The 27,807-nt window shown below is 46.1% G+C and overlaps 2 protein-coding genes across 4 annotated transcripts in view; one reads left to right on the top strand and one right to left on the bottom strand.

Annotated features, from left to right (window-relative positions):
• The window catches only part of PDE1B (phosphodiesterase 1B), a 107,612-nt gene extending 103,579 nt beyond the window's left edge, over positions 1-4,033 (top strand). For both annotated transcript variants that reach the window (XM_081898132.1, XM_081898133.1), the window contains 3 exons: positions 989-1,125; positions 2,396-2,514; positions 3,886-4,033. In XM_081898132.1, the coding sequence (XP_081754258.1) occupies positions 989-1,125; positions 2,396-2,493 (235 nt within the window). In that variant the 3' untranslated portion in view covers positions 2,494-2,514; positions 3,886-4,033. The remainder of the gene's footprint in view (positions 1-988; positions 1,126-2,395; positions 2,515-3,885) is intronic.
• A 5,712-nt stretch (positions 4,034-9,745) lies between these two features.
• The window catches only part of PPP1R1A (protein phosphatase 1 regulatory inhibitor subunit 1A), a 77,567-nt gene continuing 59,505 nt past the window's right edge, over positions 9,746-27,807 (bottom strand). The window contains exons 3-7 of one of the 2 annotated variants that reach the window (XM_081898209.1): positions 21,053-21,090; positions 19,828-19,891; positions 17,672-17,875; positions 14,549-14,672; positions 9,746-11,545 (exon numbers count right to left, since the gene is read on the bottom strand). In XM_081898209.1, the coding sequence (XP_081754335.1) occupies positions 11,542-11,545; positions 14,549-14,672; positions 17,672-17,875; positions 19,828-19,891; positions 21,053-21,090 (434 nt within the window). In that variant the 3' untranslated portion in view covers positions 9,746-11,541. Of the gene's footprint in view, positions 11,546-14,548; positions 14,676-17,671; positions 17,876-19,827; positions 19,892-21,052; positions 21,091-27,807 lie in introns of both variants that reach the window. The other variant, XM_081898208.1, reaches the window with a different exon arrangement.

Here is a 27,807-nt window from a genome sequence, read left to right as displayed (position 1 = left end):
TCTTAACCACTACACCACACTGGCTCTCTGAAGCATGTTTGCTGTGGGAGAGTCAGCCAGCCTTCTTTCTTTTGAAGAATAATAGGGGCTTTTTTCATTTCCCATCCCTCCCTGTGAGTTTTGGGGGGCTGTGGAGTGCTTCCCCTCTTGACTGCCTCTCGCCTGCTTGTCAGGGGAAGGCAGCGAGGACCAAAGGGAGCCTGTGTCAGCCTGTGAGATCAATTGGAACCTTTCAAGGTGCCAGCTCTGACAGAGCTTGTGCGTCCCCAAACTCCCGTGAGGCAAGCGCCAAGCAGCACAGCCAGCGGCAATGTCGGGCTTCACATAAACGGGCCCCTTTGTAGCTGGAAGTTGCCTTGGCCTGGCTCACTGTGCAGGCTGTTCTTTGTGCACCTGGCTTGGGGATGCCCAAGGGAGAAACATGGATCCTTCCGCCCCCCCCCGCCCCCGCTCCTCTTCCTGTCTTGGTTGTCGCTCCCAAAGCAGGGCAAGTTCACAGGAGAGTCTTTAATTTGATTGTATTTTTATTTGTGAGTATTACTATTTTTTATTTTATTTTTTAAAAAAGAATACCTCCTCCCTTCCAGTTTGAAAGCGGAACAGGGGTGGGGAACTTGTGGTCTTCCAGCTCCCATCCATTCCAGAGGGGATGGGTGGTCTGGTCCAGCAACATCTGAAGCACCCCAGGTTTCCCCATCCCTGACTTAAAATGTGCAATACAAAATAGGAGTTGGGGGCGGGGAGACTAAGAGCAGTTGATTTGCTACGCAGAGATCAAGGCTAAGTGAGGGAGTATAAAGTGGAAGCATGGCCAAAACCAAGGAAGTGCTTCCAGGGGCCCCGAGTTTGTCCCTAGAGGGAGACCAGGCAGCAGTCCAGCCAGCGTGACTGTCTCTGGCCAGGCGCTGCGTGGCAGGAGCAGCCCTCTACGGTCCTTGACTCTGGGGATTTGCAAGCTTCCTCTGGTGGTGTCTCTCACTTCCTGCAGTTCCCACTGGCGCCAGCCCTCTGTCGATGAGCATGCTGAACTGGGAGAAATCAATGCTGACATCAACAGCTTCCGTTCCACCTGGACGAAGTACATCCAAGAGAACAAGCAGAAGTGGAAGGAGCGAGCTGCCAGTGGTATGGGCTGACGGTGGGGCAGAGGGATGTCTTTCTTTGTGAGTAGGGGACAGATTTAGTTGTGTTGGATCAATCTTCCTGGTCAAGTTTGTAAGGGAGCTGTGGTCAATACTGCCCCTTCCCCAAACTGTTAATAAAAAATAAAAAATAGTGGGCTCCATGACATGCATGCACATGTAATATGTAAATTCACCCCAAACATCCAGTTCCTGACCTTGTAACAAAAAGCCTGTTAAGAACCAGCCCTTGAACACAATCTGATTGCCATTGATGTAATCATTCTTTCTCTTAATTTCCATTTGCATCTTCCCTAATGCCTCTCTAGCTGCTTTACCCTTCTTTAGATTTCTCATTTTCTTGTATTTTCTCCCTTCTGACTTTGCTCTTTTTTTAGATCAAGTAGTTTTATCTCAGTATATTATAAAAAGATATTTTCTACTGGGTATGTTTTTCTGTATATCTTTGAATAAGTATTAATAAATAAAATTTAAATAAAATAAAAAGAGGGAGCCACCACCACATAAAAGGCCCTGCTCTTGCCATGCCTCTCGTAATGCTATTGTCGTGTTGTATTCATGTCCTGCTCTTCTACGGTAAGTACAATAAGAGCAGCTTACAAGCAAGAATAAATAGAAAAGTTAATATGTAAATCCATCAACATGACCGATAGATTATTTTGTTAAAAAAAGTAAACAGACCTAACACTAGCATTTCCTAATCTCAGTTTATCCAGTTCTTGAGCAATGTTTGCTTGTTCTGGTATTCACACATCATTTGGTACTGGACGGTACATTTAAAGCACTTTTCTACCACTTTAATAGTCATGGCCTCCTCCAAAGAATCCTGAGAATTCTAGCTCTCAACATTCTTAACACGCTACATTTCCCAGGTTTCTTTGGGGAAAGCCAAGACTGTTAAAGTGGTAGAATAGTGCTTTAAATGCATAGAGTGGATGTGACCCAAGTTCTTTATGGCATTTCCCACCCTTCTTTTGGACCATTGAGAGGGAACCTTTGGCCCTCTGGATATGCAGTAGGTACTCATCCCTGAGTACTGGCAATGCTGGCTGGGGCCGGTGGGATTTGGAGTCCAAAGTCTGTAGGGGGTTCACAGGTTTCCTGTTCCCTCTCCTTTTTCAGGGCCTACATCTTCCTAAGCCCCCCTTGTCTCACCTTACCTGCCCCCTCCCTCCTCCTGACCTTCTGCTGGGTCTCTTGCTCTTGGCGCCTGACCCACAACCCCTGATGCTGATGCCTTTCCCCCTCCTTAGGAATTACAAACCAGACATCCATTGACGAGCTCTCACCCTGCGAGGAGGAGGCGGGCACGCCTGGAAACCAGCACAATCAGAACGGCAACGTGGAATAGCACAGTCCGTGAGGGAGCAAGGTGAGTGCTTTCTTGCCTGCTGATCAGGGGCGCTGCTAGGAATTCTAAGAGAGCTGGGAGACCAAGCTTGTGACGCAAATCCCCATCATATTTGTATTTCCTGATTTATATGCACAGATGCAAATAAATTTAAGATTGAGGGGGTTGGAATCTCACTGGTGTTTTGCATCACACTCAGCAGGCCTGTAAGCCAAGTTTGTATTTTTTAAATAATAAGAAGGCTAAGATTAAAAAGTGGGGAGGGGAAAGAGATAGGGAGTCTAGGGCCAGCACAAAAGAACTGGGGTCTGGGGCCCCTGGGCTACTTCCTAACAACACCCCTGCATGGATGACTTGCTTGTCCCAGAACAGGGGTGGATTTAATGAACCTTAAGCATCAGGGCCCCGAATCCCAGAGGGACCCCAAAAGTGATTGGTCCACGTTGCCTATTTTTTTTGGTGGGGGGTGGGTCTAGTAGACCCAATTGGAGTTGCACAGCTTAAATTGATTAATTTTTTGTTGTGTTCATTTCAACAATCCCAAAGTTTGAGAGTCAGTAGCACAGATGTTGTAAAGGTGTGGTGATCTGCCATGGAACCATCCCAGTTAAGAAGAGAACAGTAGTTACCCAGATCTTGTTGCTGGTTGCGAAGGGGCCCCGTGACAGTCCCCAAAATGCAGGTTTGCCACTGTCCCTGAATTTCAATAATCCAAGAGGGGAAGGGAAGACGAAACAGCCCTGCATCAAGGAAGCTGCTGCCTTCTTCTTGACATAGCAGTTTTCTGTGCAGAGGGTGTTGTTTGTTTTTAGTGGCAGAACATTCAGTTGTGTGAAATAACACCCCACCTAGCTAGTTTTTAATAAGCAATAATTGTGCCCCAGATTTTTGCAGTTTAGTGGTATAGTCCAGATGCAGGCTTATTACCTGAGAGCAAGGCTGGAGAACGTGTGGCCCTTCATACATTTGTTGGACTCAGCCCTGGCTAGCATGGCCAATAGTCCTAGGTGATGCGAGTTGTAATCCTGCAACATCGGGGGGGGGCAGTTTCCTCAGCCCCACTCTAATGCAGGGTTCTTCAACTTTGGGCCCCCCAGATACTATGGGACTACAACCCCCATCATCCCCAGCCACCTTTAACCAATGATCTGGAATGATGGGAGTTGTAGCCCAACAAAATATGAGGATCTGCCCTGCTCTATTCAAACTCAAAGTATTGTTGTTGCTTTCTTGCTCTTATTTTCAAAGGTTATTGTTAATTTTGTTATTTCCCAATCAGAATTATTTTCATGATTTAACTCTGGTGGAAGGTATGAATGGCTTCCTTCCTATCCAGACCATGGACACGCTCCTGACTCTGACTCTTGAGGCTGTTTCTGTTTTTCCTGGCAGGTCTCCGACACAATTTACTCCAAAGTCTTCAATACCATCGACAAAGCACCATTCGCACAGGGAGGGAGCCTCCCCAGGCTCGAGAAGGGTGTGACATGAATGTGACCATCAATACTACTAGTAATAATATTAATAATGATAAATGCAACTGTTAATGAGTCAACAATGTCGACATCACACAGCACCCACTGCCTGCCCCATCCCTGAGTTGCAGAGAATGAGAGAGACACATACCCCCCCATGTAACTGTTAGAATTCCTGCTCCATGATTGCAGTCATGGGATTTTTGTCTATCCCATCCCCCAAGCACCAATGAATGAGCAAATGGCCTCGGCAACACTGAGGGCTTACACTCACAGCCACCCTCCCCCTCCCTGCTGTGCCAAACGGGCCGGGTAAGGCTTCTCACTGCCAATCCAGCGAAGTGACTGCCCAGACCGCTGCCACATTTTTTTACTGTATTGGCTGAAATTGCACTTTGGAGGAGTCAAGGCAATGGAGGGAGAATTGCACCCCTGCATGATCAGTATGGCTCCTAGCTGGCCTCAGGGGTGGACTAAATTAATGGCATCTCAAGAGTCTCCCCTGCCATGTATGAGGTTCCAGCTGCAGTTCTCCTCCTGGGGCAGTTTGCCGACATCTCTCACAAGGCTAGTCCCTTGTATCAAAATGTGTATGCCCTATACTCAGCCTCCCATTTTTATGAAGCCAGATCAGCCAGCCTCTCTCAACTCGTTAAAGCATTAGATTGGCTCAGATCTGCTGTGTATCGAATCTCACATCTCTGGAGCAATAGTTATATTGCACGGTGGAATTGCTCCACCCAATCCAAGCCCTAAGTGGATGCCACTGCCGTCAACTGCGGTTCCACTTGTGAGATGAGATTTAGGCATCTGTTGGAGAGTCGCAGGCACCCATTTTTCTGGCAGCTACTTGGTCACATGGGTTGGGGGGGAGCGTGAAGAGGAAGAGTTGAATTGCAATTCCTCATCCTATCCATAGACTGAATCCATTCTGTCTGCCTATAGGGGACATGCAGTATGGAAGTTGGATGGACCTTATGCCTGCGGGTTATTCTGCAGCTACTGGGTTCTGGGCATAGATAGCTCACAGGATGTCCTAGTGGTGCATCTTCTATGGACTGATGCATTGATCTGTGCATTCGTGGGATCTCAAAAGCCAGTTCATGGGCTTGGATGGTCTTTAGTTAAGGACCCTGTTTCCCTTTTTGATTGGTGCAATCATATCGCTGTGTGCAATGGAGATGTGAGGCAGGCTTGTATGAATGTGAAGAGAGGAGAGCAAAGGGTTTTGCAGATCAGGACCAGGGTTTAACATGAGCCAGAATCCATTTTTAATGCTAGGGCTTTGCTGAGTTCTGCTACAGACACCCCCACATATCTTCCAGAAGGTATGTCTTCCAGGTAAGCTTTCTAGGTAAGCTTGAACCTCAGCATTCATCCTCTCTCTCTTTCAAGAAGTGAGCCATAAGAGAATCAGGGTTTTGGATCCTCATTGGATTGTAGCTTGAGGCTGAGACGCATCGCAGAACACGTACATGGAGCATCTCTTGTGAGTTCTCATGACATTTGGGGTCATCTGTTGAGTTAAAGGGTTGAACTGGCCAGTTCCCAGCCTGGAGAAGTCTTCCTTCATGGAATGTCAACCCAAATGCTGCCCCTAGAAGCTGATATAACACAGTAGTACCCTTATGTACCCTTCCTGGCAAGCTAGCAGTTTGAAAGCGCATCAGAGTGCAAGTAGATAAATAGGTACCGCTCTGGCGGGAAGGTAAATGGCGTTTCCGTGTGCTGCTCTGATTCGCCAGAAGTGGCTAAGTCATGCTGGCCACATGACCTGGAAGCTGTACGCCGGCTCCCTCGGCCAGTAAAGCGAAATGAGCGCCACAACCCCAGAGTCATCCGTGACTGGACCTAATGGTCAGGGGTCCCTTTACCTTTACCTTTATGTTACTGTGCATATGTTCATCTGCAGCAGATATAGGGGACCTGTGGCCCTCCAGATGTTGCTGAACCACACCTCCCATCAACCTTGGCAAGCGTAGCCAAGGGCCAGGGAAATGGGAGCTGATGTTCAGCAAGACTGGCAGGCCAGAGATTCCTCACACTCTGATCTATAGCATAAGGAAGTATAGTATTGGAAATAGAGGTCGCCAGCAAGAAGTTGAATGACATGGTGAAATTGGGTTGAGAGACAAATTGAGTGCATGGTGAAGCAACCACATGATGCTTCAGCACTTGCCAAACTATGCATGGACCTTGACAATCCATGTTCTCAATATGAGCATAGGACTTGACTCTAAATTATGGCAGCAAGTGACTTGGAGAAATTATGCCTTAGGCCAATCTTTACATTCATATATTAAAGCATATGGTTCAGTCTCATGAGGGCTGTGCCACTGTAGAATGCCCGCTGAAGGAATGACAGATGAAATGCTCCCTGGCTCAAAATCCCTGTCTGTGGAAAGGTAGCATGTCAAGGAAAGGAGTTTCAACATGACTTCTTCCCAATACGCTCAATTGTCTCTCAATCTGTGTGTAACACACACACACACACACACACACACACACACACACACACACAGGAAAGCATTTCAACCACTTTGTATGGTTTTTTAGCTACAGGGTCCTGAGACCAAGTAAATGCATGAAACATAGTCCTGCATCCACACACTGGGCTGATTGGTGCAGGGGCTCCAAGAACAAAGGAAAAGGCAGGCTGTTCTGACTTATTTTAAGAATACCTCAGTGCATTCTGGGGCAATGTGGCGAGGCATATTGACATGGACAAGCTTTCAGTCAGAAGGAGAGAGAGGGTTGCATTCAGTGCTAGTCCCCCTCAGAGTAGACTAACTTAGGTTCATCAGTTTCATTGGCTCTGCTCTGAATAGGGCTAGCACTGGACACAATCTCCAGAGACTGTAGTCAGGTGAGTTGGGGGTCTCTGGCCAAGAACCCATTTTGAAGCTGCTGAAGGTGTGCAAGAAGTGAAAAATCTCCCATGTTTGTGGCAGGACAGGATGCCCCCTCCATTCCTTCGCAACCAATGTCTGTCCTAGCCTGAAATCTCTCATCATATGACTTGTGTGATTTGGGACTCACTTCCTCCCTAGCTGTAAGCACCTGGAATGGGGACCTGGTTGAGAATTTGCTCTTTGGGGCTTCTTCAGCTATGACTTCCTGTCCGGTGCTTTGAATGCTTCCCCTGAGACTTAATGAGGCTGAATAAGGAATGTCAAGGCCTGGAGCTACCTTCACCCCAACTCTGCAGTTTCTTCCAGAGTGTCCAACCTAGAAGAAACTTGCAGCTCCCGTCTCCAGCCTCTTTGTCCTCCAACTCCCAGCCCCAGAACTTTGTAAATATCCTCTTTGTCAACACATTTGGTCCGTGGAACTCTGTATGTGTCTGTACCTCGGACATAATTTTTCTACCATGCAGTAATTCTTCTTTCTTTTTGGTTTTGTTTCTTGAACTCCGATTCTTATATTATAACAGCTCCATACAATGCAGAATTCCAAATTATGCGCATGTAAAAGAAACTTAATAAAAGAATAAAAGGAAAGCGATGATCAACAACAGCAAATAAAAGGGAAGGGGAAGAGATACAAATGGCTGGTTCTCCTGGTTTCTGTCCATCAGAAATACCACTATAAGCACCTTGCAAGCAGGGATGGATGCCACAGCTTGTTTCTGACTTGTGTCCTTTTCTCATGTGATCACTGATTGTCCATTGAACCCCATTTCCCCATAAATCTGGTTTCTTTATTTAAAAATGCCCCCATATTTGCATTTCAGTAAGCAGTTTTAGGAGCCTTGGAAGCTGCCTGACCATGTCCCTCCAGGGCTTGAGGCAGGGCTCTCTCCCCCAGGGGATTGCTCTACCACTAAGTGCCATTCCCTAAAGTAGTTTCTCAAAATACGTGTTTCCAAATGCATTTAATCTCAAAAGACGGGTTTTAAAGCCGATCTCGATGCTTTTTCTGAGCCAAGAAGTACAGCACCACAATTGCATTCCAATCTGAATTTTTGTCCAGGAGCTGTAGATCAAGTGAGCCTGTATCACAATGTGAAAAGATCAAATTCCTCAAGCATCCCTGCTGGCAAAAGGCAGTGCTTGTCAAGGCTTGATAAAGAGGGGATGGTGATTGGCGGTGGGGAGGTCCTTGCAAAACAGCCCCTGTAGAATGAAACAGTTATGTGATGGGAAACAGCTGCTGAAACAAGCCCCCCCCCCAGTAGCCGGTGACAATTGTCAGGGTCACTGTGTTATATGTATGCAGTGAGAGTCAGCAGGAGGTGTGATGGTGGTTATGGGGAATGACCCAGACTTGATAAGCTTATTAATGGGGCCCCAGAGCCATTGCATGCAAACTGAGTGTCAGCTGGTGGAAATTCCCAGTCCTGAAAGGAAGACTCAACCTCCTTCTGGATCCTTCCTTCTCAGCTCCTTGGCCAATACAGACTCTCAACCCACCTTCGCCGCTTTCCATTTGGAGTGGGGATGTGGCTGCCACTTTTATTGATCCGCAGGGTCAGTGAGGTCGGCCCATTAGCAATTTCTCCCATGGACTATCCCTACCATGTTTTAAGCAAATCTGTGTGTGCAATTACTTGTCACACAGGTAAGAAAATGAGTTGCATTCCGGTGTAAATGGAAAGCTATGGTTGGCCGTGAGTCTCTGAGCTAGTTCACACATAGTGCTAAACCAAACCACAGTTTAGCACAGATGCATGCACACATTAGTGTTTCTGGAAATTTCAATAGTTGCCCTCCAGCTCAGGTCCCCCTGCTGCCGTCATGAGCAGCATGGCTTGGTTTAGCATTGCATCCAAACTTGGGCTCATGGTGTGTCTGGAGCAGGGGCAGAGGAAGGGGGTGCAGTGGGGGTGGGTCACCCTGGGTATCACCACTAAAGGGGGTGATAAAACGCAGGGCGGCACTCACTGCGGGGCCTGCAGTGCGCCCAAGCCATGCGTCACTCCTGGGAGAGATGCCATGGTTTGGCTCTGCACTGCCTAAACGGTCTGCCTGCTGCCTCCCCCCAGCTGTAGGGCAGCTGAGAGGGAGGAGGCAGGCAGACTCCTTGGAGGCCCCGCAGAGTGCCCTGCCCCGGCTCACCCCGCTCCATGCGCAGGGCACACACGCCTCCCCAGGACCTGATTAGCTTGCTCTGCCACTGGTCTGGAGTGAGGCAAACCATGAGTTTGGGTTCAAAAAACACTCCTAGCTAAACCATGGCTTAGCTCGCAGCAGCAGGAGTACCAGGAGAGGAGCACAGCTGCTGTGAACTTCTCTCTAGCAACCTGCACACTAAGCCATAGTTCATATTGTGAATCATTGTGTGAAATTCAGGCATACCTTTAGCTCTGCATCTTTATGCTGCACACAAAGTTAAATCAGAACTGGCAAGCAGGATAGCATCTACATTTCATTTAGTCACCAGAGTGTCAGCCAGGACTGCACTGGGACTCCCGGGTGTCAGTTGTCCTCTTCCTTCTCATTTTCTTATTCTGATGGGTTTGTCCCCAGACACTGTCAGGCAGAATCTCTTCCTCTCAAACATACCACTAAAAGAGAGGTGAACCCATGGCCCTCCTGGTGTTGCTTTCATAAATCCACCAGCTTCATAGTTGTGTCTTCTAATAAGGAAGACAGGCTCTGACTCTTGCCTTCGGTGTCAGACGAAGATGGTATGTAATGCTGGCCGAGAGGCATTTTTGCAGACCAAGGAAAAACATCTTTGACAGCACTGCTGAGGCTGAAAGAAGGAGCCCTGCCATGTTGTCATAGCAGCACACAAGCCACTTAGGGCAAGCGAGTGATTTTGGAACTCAAAAACCAAGCAAAGATGACCTGTTTAATAAAGAAATAGAATTCACATGTGTGATGGGGGAAGAGAGCCCAGAATGGTGGTCCGGATATGTAAAACTCTGCCAACGATTCAGGGATGCACAATGTACAACTGATGAGAAACTCAAGTGGGATCTCTGATATCTGGACCTGTGTATCTAGCCTGCAGCCACCCCTTTTGCGGGTGGAGCAATGAGTGTGTTAATAAAGGCATGCAGAACCTTTCCCCAACCTGGTGCCCTCCAAATGTTGCTAGAGGTACAATCCACCTTCCCGGCCCCATTGCCTATTCTGGCTGAGGCAGATGGGAATTGGACTGCAACAAAATCTGAAGGGTGATGACTTAGGGAAGGCTGGCAGGATAAAGGCCCATGTCATATTGAGGCTTTGGCTTAAAACACCAGTGTAAGAGCCACGGATCTGTCCTCCACTCCTTCGTCTAGGCTGCATTCAGCTGGTTTCTTTATGACAGGGAAGCCTTGACTGCATTTTCTATTACATAAGAGCAAAATTCAAAATACTGGTAGTATGTCTAGCATAAAGAGAAAAAATAGCTATTTCAAGCACTCACGACTGTGTTACTCTAACGTCCCAGGAAATAAGCAGACCTATTTTTGTTTAATGTGTGACAAATACTGGAGGTTATGCACACACGACTGAGGCCTGTAGGTTGTTTCAAGGGAGGAAAACCTGCTACTCTCTCCCAGAAGGCACTGTTGTATCTTGTCACTCCCAAAGAAAGGACAGCTCAGCTGGAGAAGGAATAAAGAGGAGGTTGTCATTTGTTCAGATTCCCCCCACAATGATAGGCAGGAAGCTTTTAGATGGCCGTCCAGATATTTTGGACTATAGTTCCCATCATCCCTGACTGCCTGAGTCTAATGGGACATGGAGTCCCAACCACTTTTGGAGGCCTCCAAGTTCCCCCATTCCTGCTCTACTTACTGTTCCCATCCTAGTTTCCTTCCAAAGCATGATAGGAGGAGCTGCAGATTTCCCCAGCCTGCACCTATTTATGGCTACAGTAGAAAGCAATAAAAAATTGTAGAAATCAGTACTGGACGGCTAGGAAAACATCATTGTAGAGTATAGAAAAATGAGGTCTAAGGGAATAAAATCATCTAGCTGGTGGCCTAGATCTCTCCCACAGCAGATGAAATAATGGTAAACCTATTTTTGAGCTGTACTACATAAGTGAGACTGCAGGTGGAAGTTTATGTGACTGAATGCTCTTCTACCCAACAACGACTACTACTACAACAAAATATTTGTATATAAAAAATGGCACATCAGAGAAAGAGCTAAGTTAGAATTCTCTGCAGTTCTTGGCATAAAGAAATCCATCGTGTGTGCTGGGAGTGCACAAGCATGTGCCTCACTCCCCACCCCCAGCTCTTAAAGTGGTTCAGCTCCAGGCATAAGACTTTACAAACTCATCTGCTGTTCTGGAGAACTGGGCGAGTGATAAATGTACAATATGGAGATTTCTCCAGCTCTGCTAACTAACAAACATACTCTCTAGTCTAGTGCTGATTCACCTTTTTCTACTTCAACACCTAAAACATGAGCCCAAGCCCAAAACTGAATAGACATCCTCCCCTAGGCCACTGGACATTTCATTTAAAAAGAAAGAAAGGGGGGGGGACATTACAAACATCTGAACAGCCATTGAAATCTTTTTTTTTAAAAAAAATTCTTTAAAGAAAACTGCTGTGTGATATTCCCGTATGTAGGCATGAGCTCCGCCTGTGTTCAGACGTAACCTCCATTCCTGAAGCAGTGCATCACCTATGGAACAAACAAACAAAGTTTGTAGAACAGGCTCTTCAAAATGGCTGCTGAAGACCAAGGTTAGTTTTAAAGTGGAGCTGGGATATGCACAAGAGTTTAATTATTCTGTGACAAATGTGGCAAAGGTGTTCGCTATCTTGTCCGATACCTATTTCAATCATTACTTCTGATCACCTCATCTGAAATAGGGAGATCTAGGAGCTGGAAAAGATATAGAAACAGACAATCACAAAAACCAAGGGTTTGGATCGTTTTCCTTACAAAAGGCAGGGATAGCTCACCTGTGGCCGTTCAGATGTTACTAGTAGGACTACAACTCCCATCATCTCTGGCCATTGGCTGTGCTGACTGGGCCAGATGGGGATTGTAGTCCAACAACAGCTGGAGGGCCAAATTTTCTTCCCCTCTGCTGTAAGAAAAGGCTAAAGAGTGTGGGACTATTTTGGGTGGGTGGGTGAGGACAGAGTATATGAAATTATGCATGGCATGGAGAGAGTTCAGAGATGCATTTTTCTTCATGGCTCATAATACTAGGACTTAGGGTCACCTAAGGAATTGATTGGCAAGAAATGTTCTTTCTTGCGTGCAAGATGCAACGGAATTTAAAGCCATGGGGTTAGATAGCTTTAAGAAGGAATTAGACCCCTTAAAGCTCAGTTGGTAGAACATGAGACTCTTAATCTCAGGGACTGGACTAGATGATCCTCATGGATCCCTTCCAGCTCTACAATTATTGATTGTGATTCTGTGAACTCACTGGAGGATACGCCTACTAACAGCTATGAACTATGTAAGCTCAACAGACCCTCTTAGAACAGACTTTGCCAACCTCGTACCCTCCACATTTTTGGATCAGAACTCCTCTCAGTCCCAGCTGAGCAGAGGCAATATTCCTCTGAACAGCCAACCATGAGGGGAAAAGAACAATGTGGGGAGGGTTGTTGGCTCAGCAACAGATCTTTGGTATGATCCAGTAGGATCTCTAAAATTGCCCCTTGACTAAATATAGAGACCAAGCTAATCACAGCCTTTGGTAAATTTAACAAAATAGTCAAACTGCCCAATGATAATAAGAGGGTTGTCATCTCTTTTAGTGGTGCCTGAATGCATCAAAGAACCTTGAAATCTCTGCTTCTGTTTGGCTTGTGCTTTGTGTTAAGACAACACATTGCTGGGTACAGGTAGGCACTCAGGTGTGCGGGAGCCAGAGAGTGAAGACTTGTGCCAAGTCTGCTGCATGTGTCTGCATCTCCCCTGGGGCCCACACTGTATCTTCATTCTCAGTATACTAAAGTACAAAGAACGTCCCTTTCAGTTTTCATTAAGCCTGGGCTTGAGTGAAGCAACCAAACCTTTCCCTTGACCAATTTGATCTGAAATGAACTAATCTAAGCTGAAAGGAGAACTAATTGAAGTCACAGTGAGACTTCATAATCCAGGCATCCACAAAGGAAATTTGATACCCGCAGAGCTAACATGCTCTCGCTCTCTCCCTACTCTCTCACACCATCCAATGATTTTTATCACTGCGGGACTTGCAGCTGCATGTGTCTGCATTGTGCCAGAGGTCATGCAGATGGCCTGGCACCTGTGGCCTTTTGATCTGCAATACAGCTTGCTTGCACATGCACAGAAAAAGATAAATATTTTATCATGATTATTTTGTACCCCAGAGCATCCTCTGTCCCCCCGCAGGTTCACCTGGACACGCTGCCTTTATTTAAGCATAGCTCTCAAACCCATTTTCCTGTTCAGTTGCTCAGTGCATGAACTGAAGAATCACAAAGGTGGTTCACACAGCAATATCTGAATGAGCATTTTCAAATATTGCCCTGAGTGCCATTCCTGTGTATAAAAGGCTCATGTCTGACACGTTTTTAAGTTTAGAAAGCAGGAAAAAGGGAGGTTGGGGTTGACCTCCACCAGGTTGAGTAGACATATTTACCTTAATAGACCTGGTAGTCTTATCCATTAATTTTAATGGGTCTACTCCAAGTAGGACTAACATTGGCCACAACCCATTATTTTGGTATTGATACTCATCCATCCCTATATTAAGATGTACATACCCCTTGCAGAATAAAGTATCCATATTGCATCAATGTTCTGCTCAGTGCCATGCATGTGTGCCAACATATGGAATTTCTTCTTTGATGTGCATACAGCAGGTCATATTAGGATTACTATGCACCAAGGCAGAACTATGGGTTTATTCTTCCTTACTATGTGCAGAGAGATCTTGATGCGCTTCTGGGATATACAGTGTCCCTATTCATCTGGGCAAACATTTGCATTGCATTTCAGAAAATGCTGAAATTCCAAGTGAATGGGTGTTATTTGCTATCACATTTTAACCTGTTCTCCTGGGGTGGGGTGGGGACACTAGAAATAACTGATTGAAAGAAACGATTGAAAATGTGAAACTACTGTTTGCGCGCGCGCACACACACACACACACACAAAATCCAGCAGCTATGAACCATCCACCTCTTCCTGGATTTTGATACAGTATTTTACAGGTGATCTTTTTTAAAAAATGTGGCAAAAAGTGTTCACCCATTCCAAGGAAAGGCAGTGCTGCTCCAGGAAGCACTGCCTCACTCTAAATCAGCTTCACTCTAAATCAACTTCATTTTGCTAAGCCATCACTGACCTGGATTACAAGAAGGAAGTGGGGGAGGAAAGCCCTAAGCCTAGGGAAAGCAAGCTGAAGCAGCAACAGATTGGGGAAACAATAGCTATGAAGGAGCAAGAGAAAGGTGAATCGCAAATTACTTTCACTTTCCAAACCCCAAAGAGGTAAACATTCAGCAAAGTCAAAGGCTTTTTCCTGCAATACTTTCCCTAGCTCATAAAGGAAGACTATATATCACTAATGACGGCAATTTCAGAATTGATATTAATACACCCCTGGGTGTCCGTTCTATTCAGAGCAGAGTTGGCTCCTTTATCTCCCTTTTCCTGCCTCCTCCCCAAATTTAGAGGCACAGCTATACATACTCCTTGGCCAGCTTCTGCTTCTCCCCAGAGCTCTCCGGTGGTATATGAACTCCTTGCTTCTCTGAGGACAGGTCTGGCTTCACATTACTGGGTCTCTCTGCGCAGCAAGCTCCCGTGACGCTTCCTTCTGCACAAAACAATTGTCAAAAAGTCCATGAGGAAATGGAGGGATTTTTTAATTGATTCACAAAACAATCAAGCCGCGGAGCGGAATAGGGTGGACAGCAACCCTGGCAGATGATACTGACGTATAGAGAACAAGAACAACAACAAAACCAAAGAACGTCTGTCAAAACAGCTCCAGAGAAATCTCTCTAAACTGGGTCACTGAGTAAAGGCATACCAGATGAGATTCACTGTTAATAAGCAGACACAGTTATACTTACTTCTCACTACATATATGCATGGATAGATTCTCAACTGGTTGGAACTGCTCAGGGAAGATTTGGGAAGGTATAAATAATAAATAATGGGAAGCTCACACAGAATGTTAAACTCAGTGTGTCATGACAATAAATTCCAGTCATAGCCAGCCCCCTCTCCCCAAATCCATATGGCCACATGGGCATTCTGAACTCCAGCATGTGTCCTTTCCCCCATCTATAACCCTGCCAGAGAAAACTTTATGCACACCTCTTGGCACTTGAGAAGCCACGACCTCTGTTTTAACAGACAACTCTTGGGAAGCTCCACGCATGCACTGGAAGCCCCACACCTGCAAAGGATTGCGAGGGTGTGCAATAATAATAATAATAATAATAATAATAATAATAATAATAATAATACAGTAGTGCCTCGCAAGACGAAAATAATCCATTCCGCGAGTCTCTTCGTCTAGCGGTTTTTTCGTTCTTGTTGATGCTGCTTTAGGCAAGTCAAAATGTTGAACTCTCCACCACTGTGTCCTATGACAAGACAAGCCACCTAACATTTCCAAGAGTTGACTGGGTTTACATCTTCTCAGTTTCATTTTAAATCCTTGTAATTTAAATCACATGCTATTGTGCTGCACATTCCTTAATCTGGACTGAATCTCACCCTCAGATTCCTGGACATCTATCAGTTACATAGATTAGAAACCTCTGTCTATGGAAGCGCTGAAAAGTGTAAGATGCTACCTCTTTTACCAGTCCTTTACTATTGTGATTGTACAATTCATTCATTCAGTCAACAGCAGCTCTCTCTCTCTCTCTCTCTCTCTCTCTCCCACACCCACACCCACACCCCACCTTTCTAACACAACACTGTTTCTCTATAATGCACCCTCTGGAATCAGAAAAAAGTGAGTTCAGGAGGGACACAATAGATGTATATAAAATTGTACACAGCAAGGAGAAAGTTCAGAGGCAGATGTTTTTCTCCATTTTTCATAATGCTAGAACTCGGGGACATCCAAAGAAGCTGAATGTTGGAAAATTTAGGTCAGGCAAAATTAAACACTTCTTCCCACAGTGCATAGTTACTGTGCAAATCGTTCCCACAAAATACAGGGATGACCACCCACTTGGATGGCTTTAAAAAGGGCTGAATAAATTCATGGAGGAGCAGGCTGCCGGTGGCATCTGCTTGGCCCTCTCAGAACAGAAACCTGGACCAGATGGGCCATTAGCTTGATGCAGCTGAGCTCCGATGTTCTTACTTGGGGCAAGCAAAAGAAGAACTGTTCTTGTTGAGTCTCCCATATAACAGACACACATTTTCTCATATAATAGCCCAAACATCTTGGACCTGTTTTGCCTTTTTTATTATTTTTTATTTTGCCGTCAAAGCCAAGTTCATTAGGAGAAACATGGTCAAATGCCTGCCACTTTTTTTACTTCCTCCAGCTTACAATTGTGCCTGTGCCCTAGGGGGGCTGGGAAAGATAAAGGTGGCTCTTGGTTGAATCCCCAGGAAAAGACAAGGGCAATTTCAGCCCAGCAGCTAAGCCTCTGCCAAGGATGCCCTTCCTCCAGAGGTGCAGGGAACGGTCTCTTTCTCCAAGAGAAAGCTGAGGAAGTCCCCTAGCCTGACTCTACGGTTAGGCTGGCCCTGGTTGAAGTTCCAGTTGTTATGTCTTGAATGACAGCTTCCCATAGCATACTCCTCAAAAGCTGTGAGTTCTCAACCAAGGGAAATAATAAAACGTACATTACTTGAGCTTAGTGTTGGGGGAGAACCCCACTCACAACCCTTGGTGGGACATGACACAAGTCTCTAGGGAAGCAGTTTGCTCTTTTTGTCTGTTCCCTGCTGCACTCTGAAGTCCTGTTTATAATGGAAAACAAGAGCAGCCATCTTCCCTCTTCTGTGAAATGTCAAAGGGGAGACCACAGCTGTTTTGAGCCCATCATCCAGCCGCAGCACTTTGCAGGACACGCTCACACTATGAATATTTGACAAGGGGCTTGGGCAGAGCTTGTTAGAGAGAACATCCCTGATAAATCATTTATCAAGACAGGGAGTGGATCAAAACGCTTCCCTCCAGGAAGGCCTCCCCCCCCCCCCCGAGAGAGAGAGAGGACTCAAGCAAAGCTCGGCTATCATTTTGAACTACATCCGCTAGAGGCCACTGTTTGATCTCCTTATTAGACAAAGGATTTTTTGGCATGGCTTTGCATTCAGGCTGCCTGCTGCAGTGTGGGGGAGAAGAGCGTCCTGTCACACGCACAGGCTATTAGCATGATCTGCAGCAGCACCTTGTTAATGCACAGCTTGCTTTCACATAGGCTGTCATGGACCGATCATATTACATGGACCATTTAAAAACAAACAAACAAACAGATTCCAGGGTGGTGCTATGCAGATAAAGGGCTGCACAAATCAGAAAAGACCTCTATGCCCCCACTGAGTTCTATGGGATAAAATGTAGGGTTGCCATATGTCCTCTTTTTCCAGGAGATGCTCTCTTTTTCATGGGTACATAAAATGAGTGTCGTCATAGTTATCCATTGTTAAAAGTAGAAGTTGGCAAATGTGTCCTCTTATTTGCTCTTCAGAATATGATAACCCTAAAATAAAGCATAAAATGTAGGCTAACCTTCATCAATCTGATGCCCTCCAGATGTTTTGGACGACAACTCCCTTCACCCATGCTAGCTAGGAAAAGTGGGTAATGCCTCTAGTTGACTGAAACATACTCACGTTCCTCCAGGCCAAAGGGCTCCCCCTGCTGAATGCCCAGCTGAGCATGAGCTTGGGCCAAAGGGCAACTCCCAGGACTGTGGCCAGGTTCTGAGTTGGCATGAGGGCAGCAGCTTGGACTGTGTGGCTCCTGGCTCCCAGTGCTGACATCCTCCTCATCCGCCTGCTGCTTGCAGAGATGGTGCTCAACCATCAGCTGGAGCTCTGGAAGGGGGAGGAGGGGAGGAAGAAAACCTCATGAAAAATACGAAATTTAAAGAGTCTGGGATGATTTCCTGTGCACACATTTAATTTTTTTAAGCCCAGTTGTAAAAAAGGAGAGTTGTTCATTTAGAAACATTCAGCTACCAGTAGGCAGTGCCTTTTGATGACTTGGGAACTGAAGGAAGGTGTAGCTGTAGCCCAACACACAGGGTTGTGGCCAACGAAATGGTCCCTTTGGTGCAAGGATTTCTTCCTGTGTACCAGGACTTTCTCTCTCTCTCTCCTCTCCTGCCCCTTGTGCAATTTGTTCCAGAGGGTTGGGGTAAACCACGGAATGGATTTAGATGTGGAGGAGGCAAAGTCCCATTGTGGAGATGTGCCAACAGAAAGACTTTGTTGGTTACAATCCCCCCCAAGGTTGAAGAACAGTGTTCTAAACCACTTCCTGTACTCCATGCTTCCTACCCCTGGGCTCCTTTATATACTTTACCTGGGAGTAAGTTCCACTAAACTCAGGAGGACTCACTTCTGAGCAGATATGCATAGGAGCACACTGTCAGTGCCATTGTCACCCTTTTTGACCCAATGCCTAATGACCTTTCTTCTTTCCAACTAGTACATGAATATTTGACCTTGAATCCTGGTTGTCAGAACTTGAACCTGTTTTCTGGAAAACAGAATTTCTCCATCACCCACAAGTCATAATGACCTCTACTTATGGAACCTGTTCCTCTTTCAACCCTGATCTCTCTGTGCTCCAAAATGGATCCTGTGACTCTGTCACAGCCTGAGAATTGTGCTCTGCAAGGCTTAAAAAATAGCAGGATGGGCAAATTGGTGGGAATGTAGAGCAATGCAAAAGATAAAGTGGTTCAATGCAAAATTTATGAGGAAAGATTGCAGGAGGAGGAGGGGGGACCAGACACATTTAGTCAGACAGAAAGAAGAAAATTGTAGATGGGAACACACAAAGACAACTTAGAACCCATCCACACATACAGAAGAATCACACAGGACATCTTTGTGGGCACTTCAGAATGTTCAACTACAAGCGGATATCAGCTTGGCAACTGTTCTACATGCAGGAATCCATCTTAAATTGGTACAGACCCACTGGGGGGGGGGGAGGTGTGGGTCTTCCATGGGTGTAGATCACGTCTTTAAGAGTTGGATATTCTGGAGCAATGCCATGAATGAGCATTTGTAAAAATAGGTTGGGAGAAGCATCTGCCAGGGGCTGTTTACGTGCAAATGGGCTTAAGACCAGTTGGGGGAAACAGAATGGATTGGATGACCTTTGAAGGTACCTTCCAGCCCTATAATTGGAGGATGCTTGTTTAAAAATAAATGCTAATCTCTTTGAAACCACCATGTCATTAATTACAGGATGGCATTCCTGGGATACTGCCAAGCAAGGGACATAGCAGTGTGTCTGTGTGCGCGCATGTGCATGCACACCTTTGAAAAAACAGCCATTCCATCTGTGGGCCTTCAGTGCTTTTAGCAAGCAAGTCAATAGACAGCCAGACAAAAGCTTGTGCTGGCTACTGACCCTGCCATTACCTCACAAAGAGAAGGGGGAAATACTGTGGGGGTGAAACATGCTGCCATTTGAAGGAGCTGTGGCTGTAAGCCCCAACGCTCTCCCCCATCTCCAAGCTGATGGAGTGGGGAAGACGCAGGGGTTTAGCCTATCCTACCCAGAACCTCACTGACAGAACTCTTGATCTTCTCTAGAGTGCAGAGAAAGACATGGTGCCAAGCCTTTCAGAGCGGGGGAAAGCAGCGAGAGAGCTTGTTGCTTTCAAAGCACTGCCAATATCCGTACGGAGTTAAGAAAAACCTCCATTCCTTCCCAGAGTGAAGCAATACGCTCAGGCTGGGTAGTGGCAAGAACCATTCAGGGCCCTTCACTTGGAGTCAACTAGTCCCTAAACTGCAGCCACTGTTACCTTTCATGGTGGGGGTGGTGCGAGAAACCTTCTTCCTCTGCCTTGGAGACATCGACATTCCTGGCTGTAAAGAAAGGTGGGGGTGGGGGTGGGAGAGGTGAAAATACCTGATGAGCCCCTAGGTGGAAACTCTGGAGCAAAACTTTAGCTCCATTCACTGAAGTCTCATGTCAGGAAAACCAGCACCTGTTGACTTTCTACTCACTATGGGGCTCTTAAAGCAGGGGGGAGCAGCCTGTGGGCACATGGGCCAAATTGCCAGGCCTCCCCATTTGACTTGTGAGACTGTTCTGTGGAAGCCCATCTTACACCTGACATCATTTATGGCATCAGGTGTGAGGTGGTTATGGGTGGGGCTTCAAAGGAACATTTGGGAACTTAAGGTGCATTCTGGATTACTCCTTTGATGGTACATGGTGAGTCCCCACATGCCCATCAGCTGACAATAGGAGGTGGAAGATGCTGGTGAACCTCTCTACGTTTGGAGAAAAATTTTAGCAGCTCCTAAAACTTGCCACATTAGGAAATATTTCAAGGCCAGGAATTTTTCCCTGGCTAGATTAAAATCTAAACGACATAAGAAGTGTTAGCTCCCCCCTACCCATCCACACCAGATCTTGCCGCCAGCAGCATCACGACACTCTCCTTTAAGCACATTGTTCCTGCCACTGCTTCTTAAGTCAAGGAAGAGGAGCAGCAGTGGCAAATGCTCCCTCTGTCCTCCTACCATGAGATCAGTAGCTCTTCTGAGGACTTATACCAACTGAAATGAAAGGATGTGCATTAGGTGGTGGAGCTGGTGGTGATGGCAAGACTTTTGGTGAGGATCAGAAGGCACCCTTCCAAGCACTTGGATTGACTTAGAAAGATAATATTCTTTCTTTCTCACGCCCCAAATTAATGTTAAATAAATACCACTTTACTATACGATCAAGCAATGAAGCCTTTTCCTGGACCAGGTGCTTGGAGGGAGAAGGTTGCCTGTGTCAATGCTTGCCAACAAACAACTCCCCCATCCTCTTCACACAGAAAGCTAGCACACCAGGGAGAACCTTTTCACTGACATTTCATTTTTCTTTGTGCATGGAGAATTTTCACTGGGGGTGCCTTAAAACTGTATCTGCAGCTTGAAGTGGTTCTATCCAGGACATACTTTAGCACCCAATTTTGCTGGATAAATGAAACTGGACTTCAGTTCCTCACCCCTTGGAGAAGTTATACATACCTTCAAAAGAGGGTTGGGGAGCCGGTCTTCATCAATTTCTGGGAGAGAAGGATTTGTATGTGTGGAGAGGAGACACAAGGGAGGGGAAAAAGAGCAACATGTTAATAAAGAAGCAGACAGAATCATGCCATGATGAAGGGGGCCTAATTTTGGCAAGTCAGGGAGAGTCACCAAATCAGTCAGGAGATAAACCTGCTTCACTTGTTTCAAAATAGGTGCAAGTAACGCCCTTGGCTGCTCCCCAGGAAATCATGCACAAAAGACACTGCTTATCCTCAAGAATCCTGGGAACTATAGTGTAATGGTGCTGGGAACTACGGCTCTGTGAGGGGCAAACTACAATGCCCAGGATTATTTGGGGGAAGGATAGCATGAATGAGAAAACTCCCAGGGATTCTCAGAGTGTATTGAGTGGAGTTCTTCCATAATGTTGTTATAATGTGGTGGTGGCTCATTAAACTTTTGGAATGTTTCATTTTATGGATGAAATTGCTTCTCATTAAATTCAGTTCAATTTATTGTGTTTCTATGGTTCTCTTTGTTGTAGTACTTTTGGGGATTAGGGTTATCTGTGGCTCAAGGTGCTGATTGAGGCCCAGGACGAGAGGCCTTTGCGGAGCTTTGCAACTCTCTTCAGGAGCCCAATGGGTCTGAGAATGCCTAGTCAGAGAAATATAAAAGAACGACTGATGAATGTGCAAACAAGCAATTAGGACTGACTGAGCATTGCTTTTGACTTTTAACCAAAAAACAAAAAACAAAATAAAACCAATACAGAAAATATTTCCCTCATTGGGCCCAAAGAGGTATTTCCTGCCAACTCATCCGCTAATCAGTTTTACCCAGGACAGGAGGTAGGGGGGGGGGGGAAAGACATCTGAACACCAGATCTGAACATCACTAATCCGAACATCAGACCTGACCCAGGAGTAGAGCTGCAGCCAGGCACACGCGTAGCCCAGTTGAGGAGAGAGGCAGCACTGCTGCTGACTCTCCTGCACTCCACCCCCAGGCTTGACCCGGGAGCGGAGCTACTGCAGCCGGGAGCAAGGAAACTGGCTCGGCAGCTCCCTCGCCCACCAGAGCCAGGCTCCAATGAGGGAGCCTATCATGGGGTGCCTAGTTGCACCCCCACCCTAAAATGTGTCCCGGCCACACACCCCTCAGCCCCCCACTCTAAGCCACTGTGGGTGACAAATGGGTGGGGTCCCTCCTCCAGCAATGAGATAGTGATAAGAACAAAACCCAGAGTTCAGAGTTTAGTTTTGTGTGATGTGAGGGAGAGGAAAAAGTAGCAAGCAGAGGGTCAGAGAGACATGGCTGATTTCTGCTTGAATCCATGGTTGCAGCTATCAAAGAAACAATACCCCTTTAGGTTGTTGATGCTGGGAACCCCTCCATTGTAGGCTCAGGTTGTATATATGCGTAAAGAAGCCATATATCACAAAGACACCACAGCCTCTGCCATGCCTCATTCCCCAAAGGAAACACGAACCCTGGGTAAACGGCTGGAACCCCTGGAATCTTGCACTGCTTGGAGATAGTGTTGGTGCACAACAATGTGTTAGGAATAAGGGCAATACTTCACGAGGGCTGCTTCATTTACCCTCCATGACTTCAACATTATAGGTGTGTTCAGGATGCATCTTCCCCTTCAAAAGCATGACTTTTGCTAAATAGAAAGCTAAATAGACAAACATTTGACACAGCCTCTAATATTTCACACACCACACAGGGTACCTAATTTGGAGCGGCTCTGTCACCCAGGAAACGTAAGAGGGTGTTGTCATGGGAACTAGAACACTGCTGGACTACCAGGCTCCCCTTCTGTAACTCCAGCAGACCAGAAACCATTCCGGCAGGATCCCAGAAACTCACAGCTCCAACATGCTACTAGACACCAAGCAGGATTAAACAGATTGTAAGGGAATGGGACTTAACCCAAACAGAGTCTGCCAGAGGGCACGGCCCATTCAGCAATGATCTGAACTGTGCCGCTTTTTCTTTTATAAAGTCAGCTACAAATACACCTTTTGTGAGATATACAGGCTTAGGAATAATCATGGAGAAAAATGTGTTTCATAAAAACTGTCTCTTTGGTTTTGAGTCTCGAGAACCCCTACAACGTCTGAAGACGCTGCACAACTGCAGTGTTAAGCAAACCTGCCCAGAAGCAATATAGAGAATTTGATGGAGAAAAGGGTCCAAATGGACACTTAAAAGAATAAAAGAATTGTGAGTGCATTAATTGTACCTTCCCCCACTTTTCTGAGGCAGGGTGGGGGTGGAGATTAGGCTCAAAATCATGGTGCATGAGGGAGGGTTAACCCTTTCTCCTGTACTGCAGCTGCAGTGAAAAACAGCCCACTCCCAGGGAGCGAAGGCAGTGGCGGATTTATGGGCAACCTAAGCAAACAACAGGTTAGGGCCTCAGACTATGAATGACCTCTAAATATGAGGGTTTGCATTCAGCTAAATTCATAGTAGACCTTTTGAAATGAATAACCCTAACAAGTCATATGTTCATTAATTTCAGTGGGTCTATGCTGAGTAAAACTTACACTAAGTTGACATTTTTACTGAATTTCAAGTCTTACATAATTGGCTTTTTAAAAAATTAAAGGAAACTGGGGAAAGAGACTCTAAAATAGACACAATTGTTCTGATAGGACCAAAAATATATACCAAAAATAGCATTGATTTTAGCACCGCTACGGACCTCTTAAACTCCACATGGCCTGGGGCCTCACTGTATCTTATTCCAGTGCTGACAACAGGGAAGGACTTGGGTCTTTCACATTTCAGTGGCACCTTCTCCGCAAGGCCAAAATTCAGAGCCTCCCCCCACCCTCTCACCTTCCATTTTACTCAATTCACTATGTCTTGGTTGCAATGCCCTGCAGCGCCCCCTAGGTGTGGGGCCCTAAATCCGCCTCTGCTGCAAGGAGGCATGCTCTCCCTGCCCCTGGCCATGCAGAAGGCCAGCTTCCACTGGCATCAGAAGAGTATGGGCTGGTGGTGTGGGGCAGGAAGGGGAAAGGGAGCAGTCTTGGCTATCTGGACAGTCCATGTCTTTCCTCCATCCCACCCCCACCTGTTCACTCAGGCTGAAGACAGATGTGGCATTAAAAGGGGAAATCTACTGAGTAATCCATCTAATAACTTGCTGCTTCCTGGTGAAGAATAAACATGCATTTATACTGGCCAGGAACTTCCAAAGCATCTCTACTGCCTTACAAATGCTACATTCCATCTTCAGCCAAAAAGATCCAACCCTGGAAACCAGAGATCCTGTGTTTAGCCTTCAGAATTGCTCCTTCAGAAACAGAACCTCTGTTTATACATATCCTCCATCTGAGATCTGACTTCATATTATGCTACCAGAGGAGGCTCAGCACAGCATTCAATATTTATGTGCACTGTAGCAGTGACTCCATACAGTGGCATACTCCCCCCCCCCCTATTTAACAAACACATTTTCTTCTTTTCTGCTGCTGTGCCTGTTGGGTCTCAGAGGAAGGGATGGTTTTGGAATTCTCAAAGAGGAGCGTGTAATTTCTTGGCTTTCAGATTATCTCTGCTCCATTTGAAGATCAAACACAGGTGCCTCCTGGCAGAAGGGGGGGTGCTGGTTTATGTCAGGAGAGGGAGTTGAAGAAACACTGTGTGGAAACCGTAATCAGAGCATGATACAGGCCCATGTGTTGTGCGCTTGCAAGACTGCAGCATTTTCTCTCTCAGCCAATCTGCTTTGTGTGGTAGGAAGAAGACTTGCACTTTAGATGTGCTAGATAATAACACAGAGCAAGTTTAATCTTGTTTGCATTTGCAACTCCCATAAAAAGGCAGAGAAAGCCTTTTTGGGGGCCTCATTCAACCCCAGCATTTTCTGTTCTCAAATGAGCATTCCTGGCAGGGAGGAAAATTCAGTCTAGCCCAGGATGATTGGCACTCACAGTCATATGATAATCTTGCAATCAAGGGTGTTTTTAGAGGAAGGCACTGCCAGACAAGTTCTACAGCAGGGATGAAGGACCTGGTGCCCTCCAGATGTGTCTGGACTACAAATCCCATCACCCTGTCCATGTTGGCTGGGACAGATGGGAGTTTGAGGGCCACAAGGTCCCAATTCCTTCTCTACAGGAAGCATGAATAAACTAGCTTTTCCTTGCATTCCTGCGAACATAAGACCATTGAAACATCTGACGTGCAGCTTGTTCAAGCAAGCATAAGCAAATCACCTTTCTCTTAACTTTGAAAATGAACTTGGTGGGCTGGCTCCAGGTAGAACTGGCTCCAGGTAGTAGGAGAAATTGGCTCCTTATGGTGAACAAGTCCAATATTTTCTGAACACCTTATATTACAGGGGTGGGAGAGCTGCAGCCCTCCCACTCCCATCAGCCCCAGTCAGCATGGTCAATGGTCAGAGATGATGGGTGTCATAGTCCAGTAATGTCTGGAGATCCATGGATGTCCCTCGTCCGTCCGTCCCCCCGCTGTATAGAAAGATAGGCTCATCAGCGGCACAAATCACCTCGTTCCAGGGTGCTAGAAGGGCTGGGAAAAGGCCAGTTAGCCTGAATGTATGATTGAAGGCATAGCCATCTAATTCAGGGGTGGCCAGAAGGTTGTTCTGGATCTACTGGCTGATATCTTTGTGATCTGAAGCAGACAGGCACGGCTTTCTGAATGCCAGTTGTTTAACAATGGCAGCAGCAAAATGTATTGTGGGGCTGAAATGAAAAAAGTTAGGGTGGGGAGTTATCCAGGACTGGTGGGGTGGGGGCCCACCATAGCAGAGGTAGTCCACCCGCCCTAACCTTTGAGTTCATTCTTGCCACTTTCCATCTCTCCAAGGAGGATATTTTCTCCTGGCTGATGAAGCGTGACTCACAACTGCTGAGGCCGACCCCTTTCATGCTAAGAGATGGAGCACAGAACCTTCCTTACTGAGTGATATATTCAAACCCCTTCTTCCCTCCATTGTGTTTCTAAAAGAGTATCATAGCTGCAAAGCAGTGAGTGAAGGAGACTGAGCAATTACCAGCAGAATAAAGTGGGTTCACCTATCAGCTCCAGGGAGCTGCTTAGCCTTGAGATAAAAGAGCTTTAATTTATGCAGCTAGAGGAATTTAACTGCTTTTTGTTGCTAAATCATTCACACACACACACACACACACACACACACACACGTGTAACCCTTCTTGATGCAATAGCATGCAAATGTTCATAACATCCTACCCCCACCCACTCCAGTAGAGTGGGAAGGCAGCTAAGGCCATGCCTGCCCAGGCTGTGTTGATTACTTTCCTGATTTGTGATGCAAATGAATATTGTATTATCAGCTGCCCCATTTCCTAAGACAGGAGTGGGGAACCTTTTTCAGCCAGAGGGCACCCAGTGTGCTTTTACCTTTGCACAGTGGGCTAGTTTCTATACACGTGGTGGTATTCAACAAACATTTGCAATAAGCAGCTCTACTTAGCCCTAGAGCATGCAGGTGTTCCCATGAGGGTCTCAGTCGGAACACACAAAATCCATCTCCCTGGTCCTCTAATAGGAAGACCACAGAAGTGATTCTGATGCAGGGATCCTCAAAATTTTTGAACAGGGGGCCAGTTCACTGTCCCTCAGACACTGTTGGAGGCCAGACTATATTTTGAAAAAAATATGATGAATTTTGTTGAATTTCTACCTGTCATGTAGCTGCAAAATGCCTATAACAACCATAGAAGTGAACTATTTTTCCTAGGAGTGTTCCTGTGCATTTAGCTGCATGGCAGGCAGAAATAGAAGAGATCCCCCCCAGGTATGAATGAAGAATACAGTTAGCAGGCTTCTGCCTGTCATGCACTGTTAAATATACAGGAGCTCAACCCAACTAGGAAAAGCAATAACGTATCTCAAACAATTAAAGGTAAAAGGTAAAGGACCCCCGGATGGTTAAGTCCAGTCAAAGGCGACTATGGAGTTGTGGCACTCATCTCGCTTTCAGGTCAAGGGAGCCGGTGTTTGTCCACAGACAGCTTTCTGGGTCATGTGGCCAGCATGACTAAGCTGCTTCTGGCGCAACGGAACACCATGACGAAAACCAGAGCGCATGGAAACACTGTTTATCTTCCTGCTGCAGTGGTACCTATTTATCTACTTGCATTGGTGTGCTTTCAACTGCTAGGTGGCAGGAACTGGGACAGAGCAACATTGCGGGGAGGCTCAGTGGTTTAGACCACAGCACCACCAGCATCCCATATCTCAAATAATACTGCAGAAACAAGAGAGAGAGAGAGAGAGAGAGAGAGAGAGAGAGAGAGAGAGAGAGAGAGAATAAGCCGTAGCACAGCTCCTGTGCATTTTAACAGCAGCATGTGAGACAGAAATCTGATAGCTGGACTTTGTTTAATCAGGGGTGGTAGAAATCACCACCAGTTGCATTTTATCCATGTTGTGCAGCTGTTTAATACAATATCGTATAAGCAGAATTCCTGTGCATCCCAAGTTTCCTCCCTCTTGGGGAGGATGGAAGGTTGGACCTCTGGCAGCTATACGTCTGCTCAATACAATACATGCAACTTACATTCACTTATTCATTAATTGCCCTGTAACATGGCTCTCTGGGCAGTGTAACAAGAAATGTTTAAACACAACTTGAAAAATGTTAAAAAGACAAAAAACAAAAACAAAAAACCCCACCCCGATTACGGCCCAAACATACCACAGCTAAAAAGATCCAAAACATCACAGACTGTTTCATATAT

Source organism: Podarcis melisellensis (assembly GCF_964234715.1).
Source record: "Podarcis melisellensis genome assembly, chromosome: 2".
NCBI lineage: Eukaryota > Metazoa > Chordata > Lepidosauria > Squamata > Lacertidae > Podarcis > Podarcis melisellensis.
Note: the sequence above shows the minus strand (reverse complement) of the source record. Positions and strands in the feature narration are given on the sequence as shown.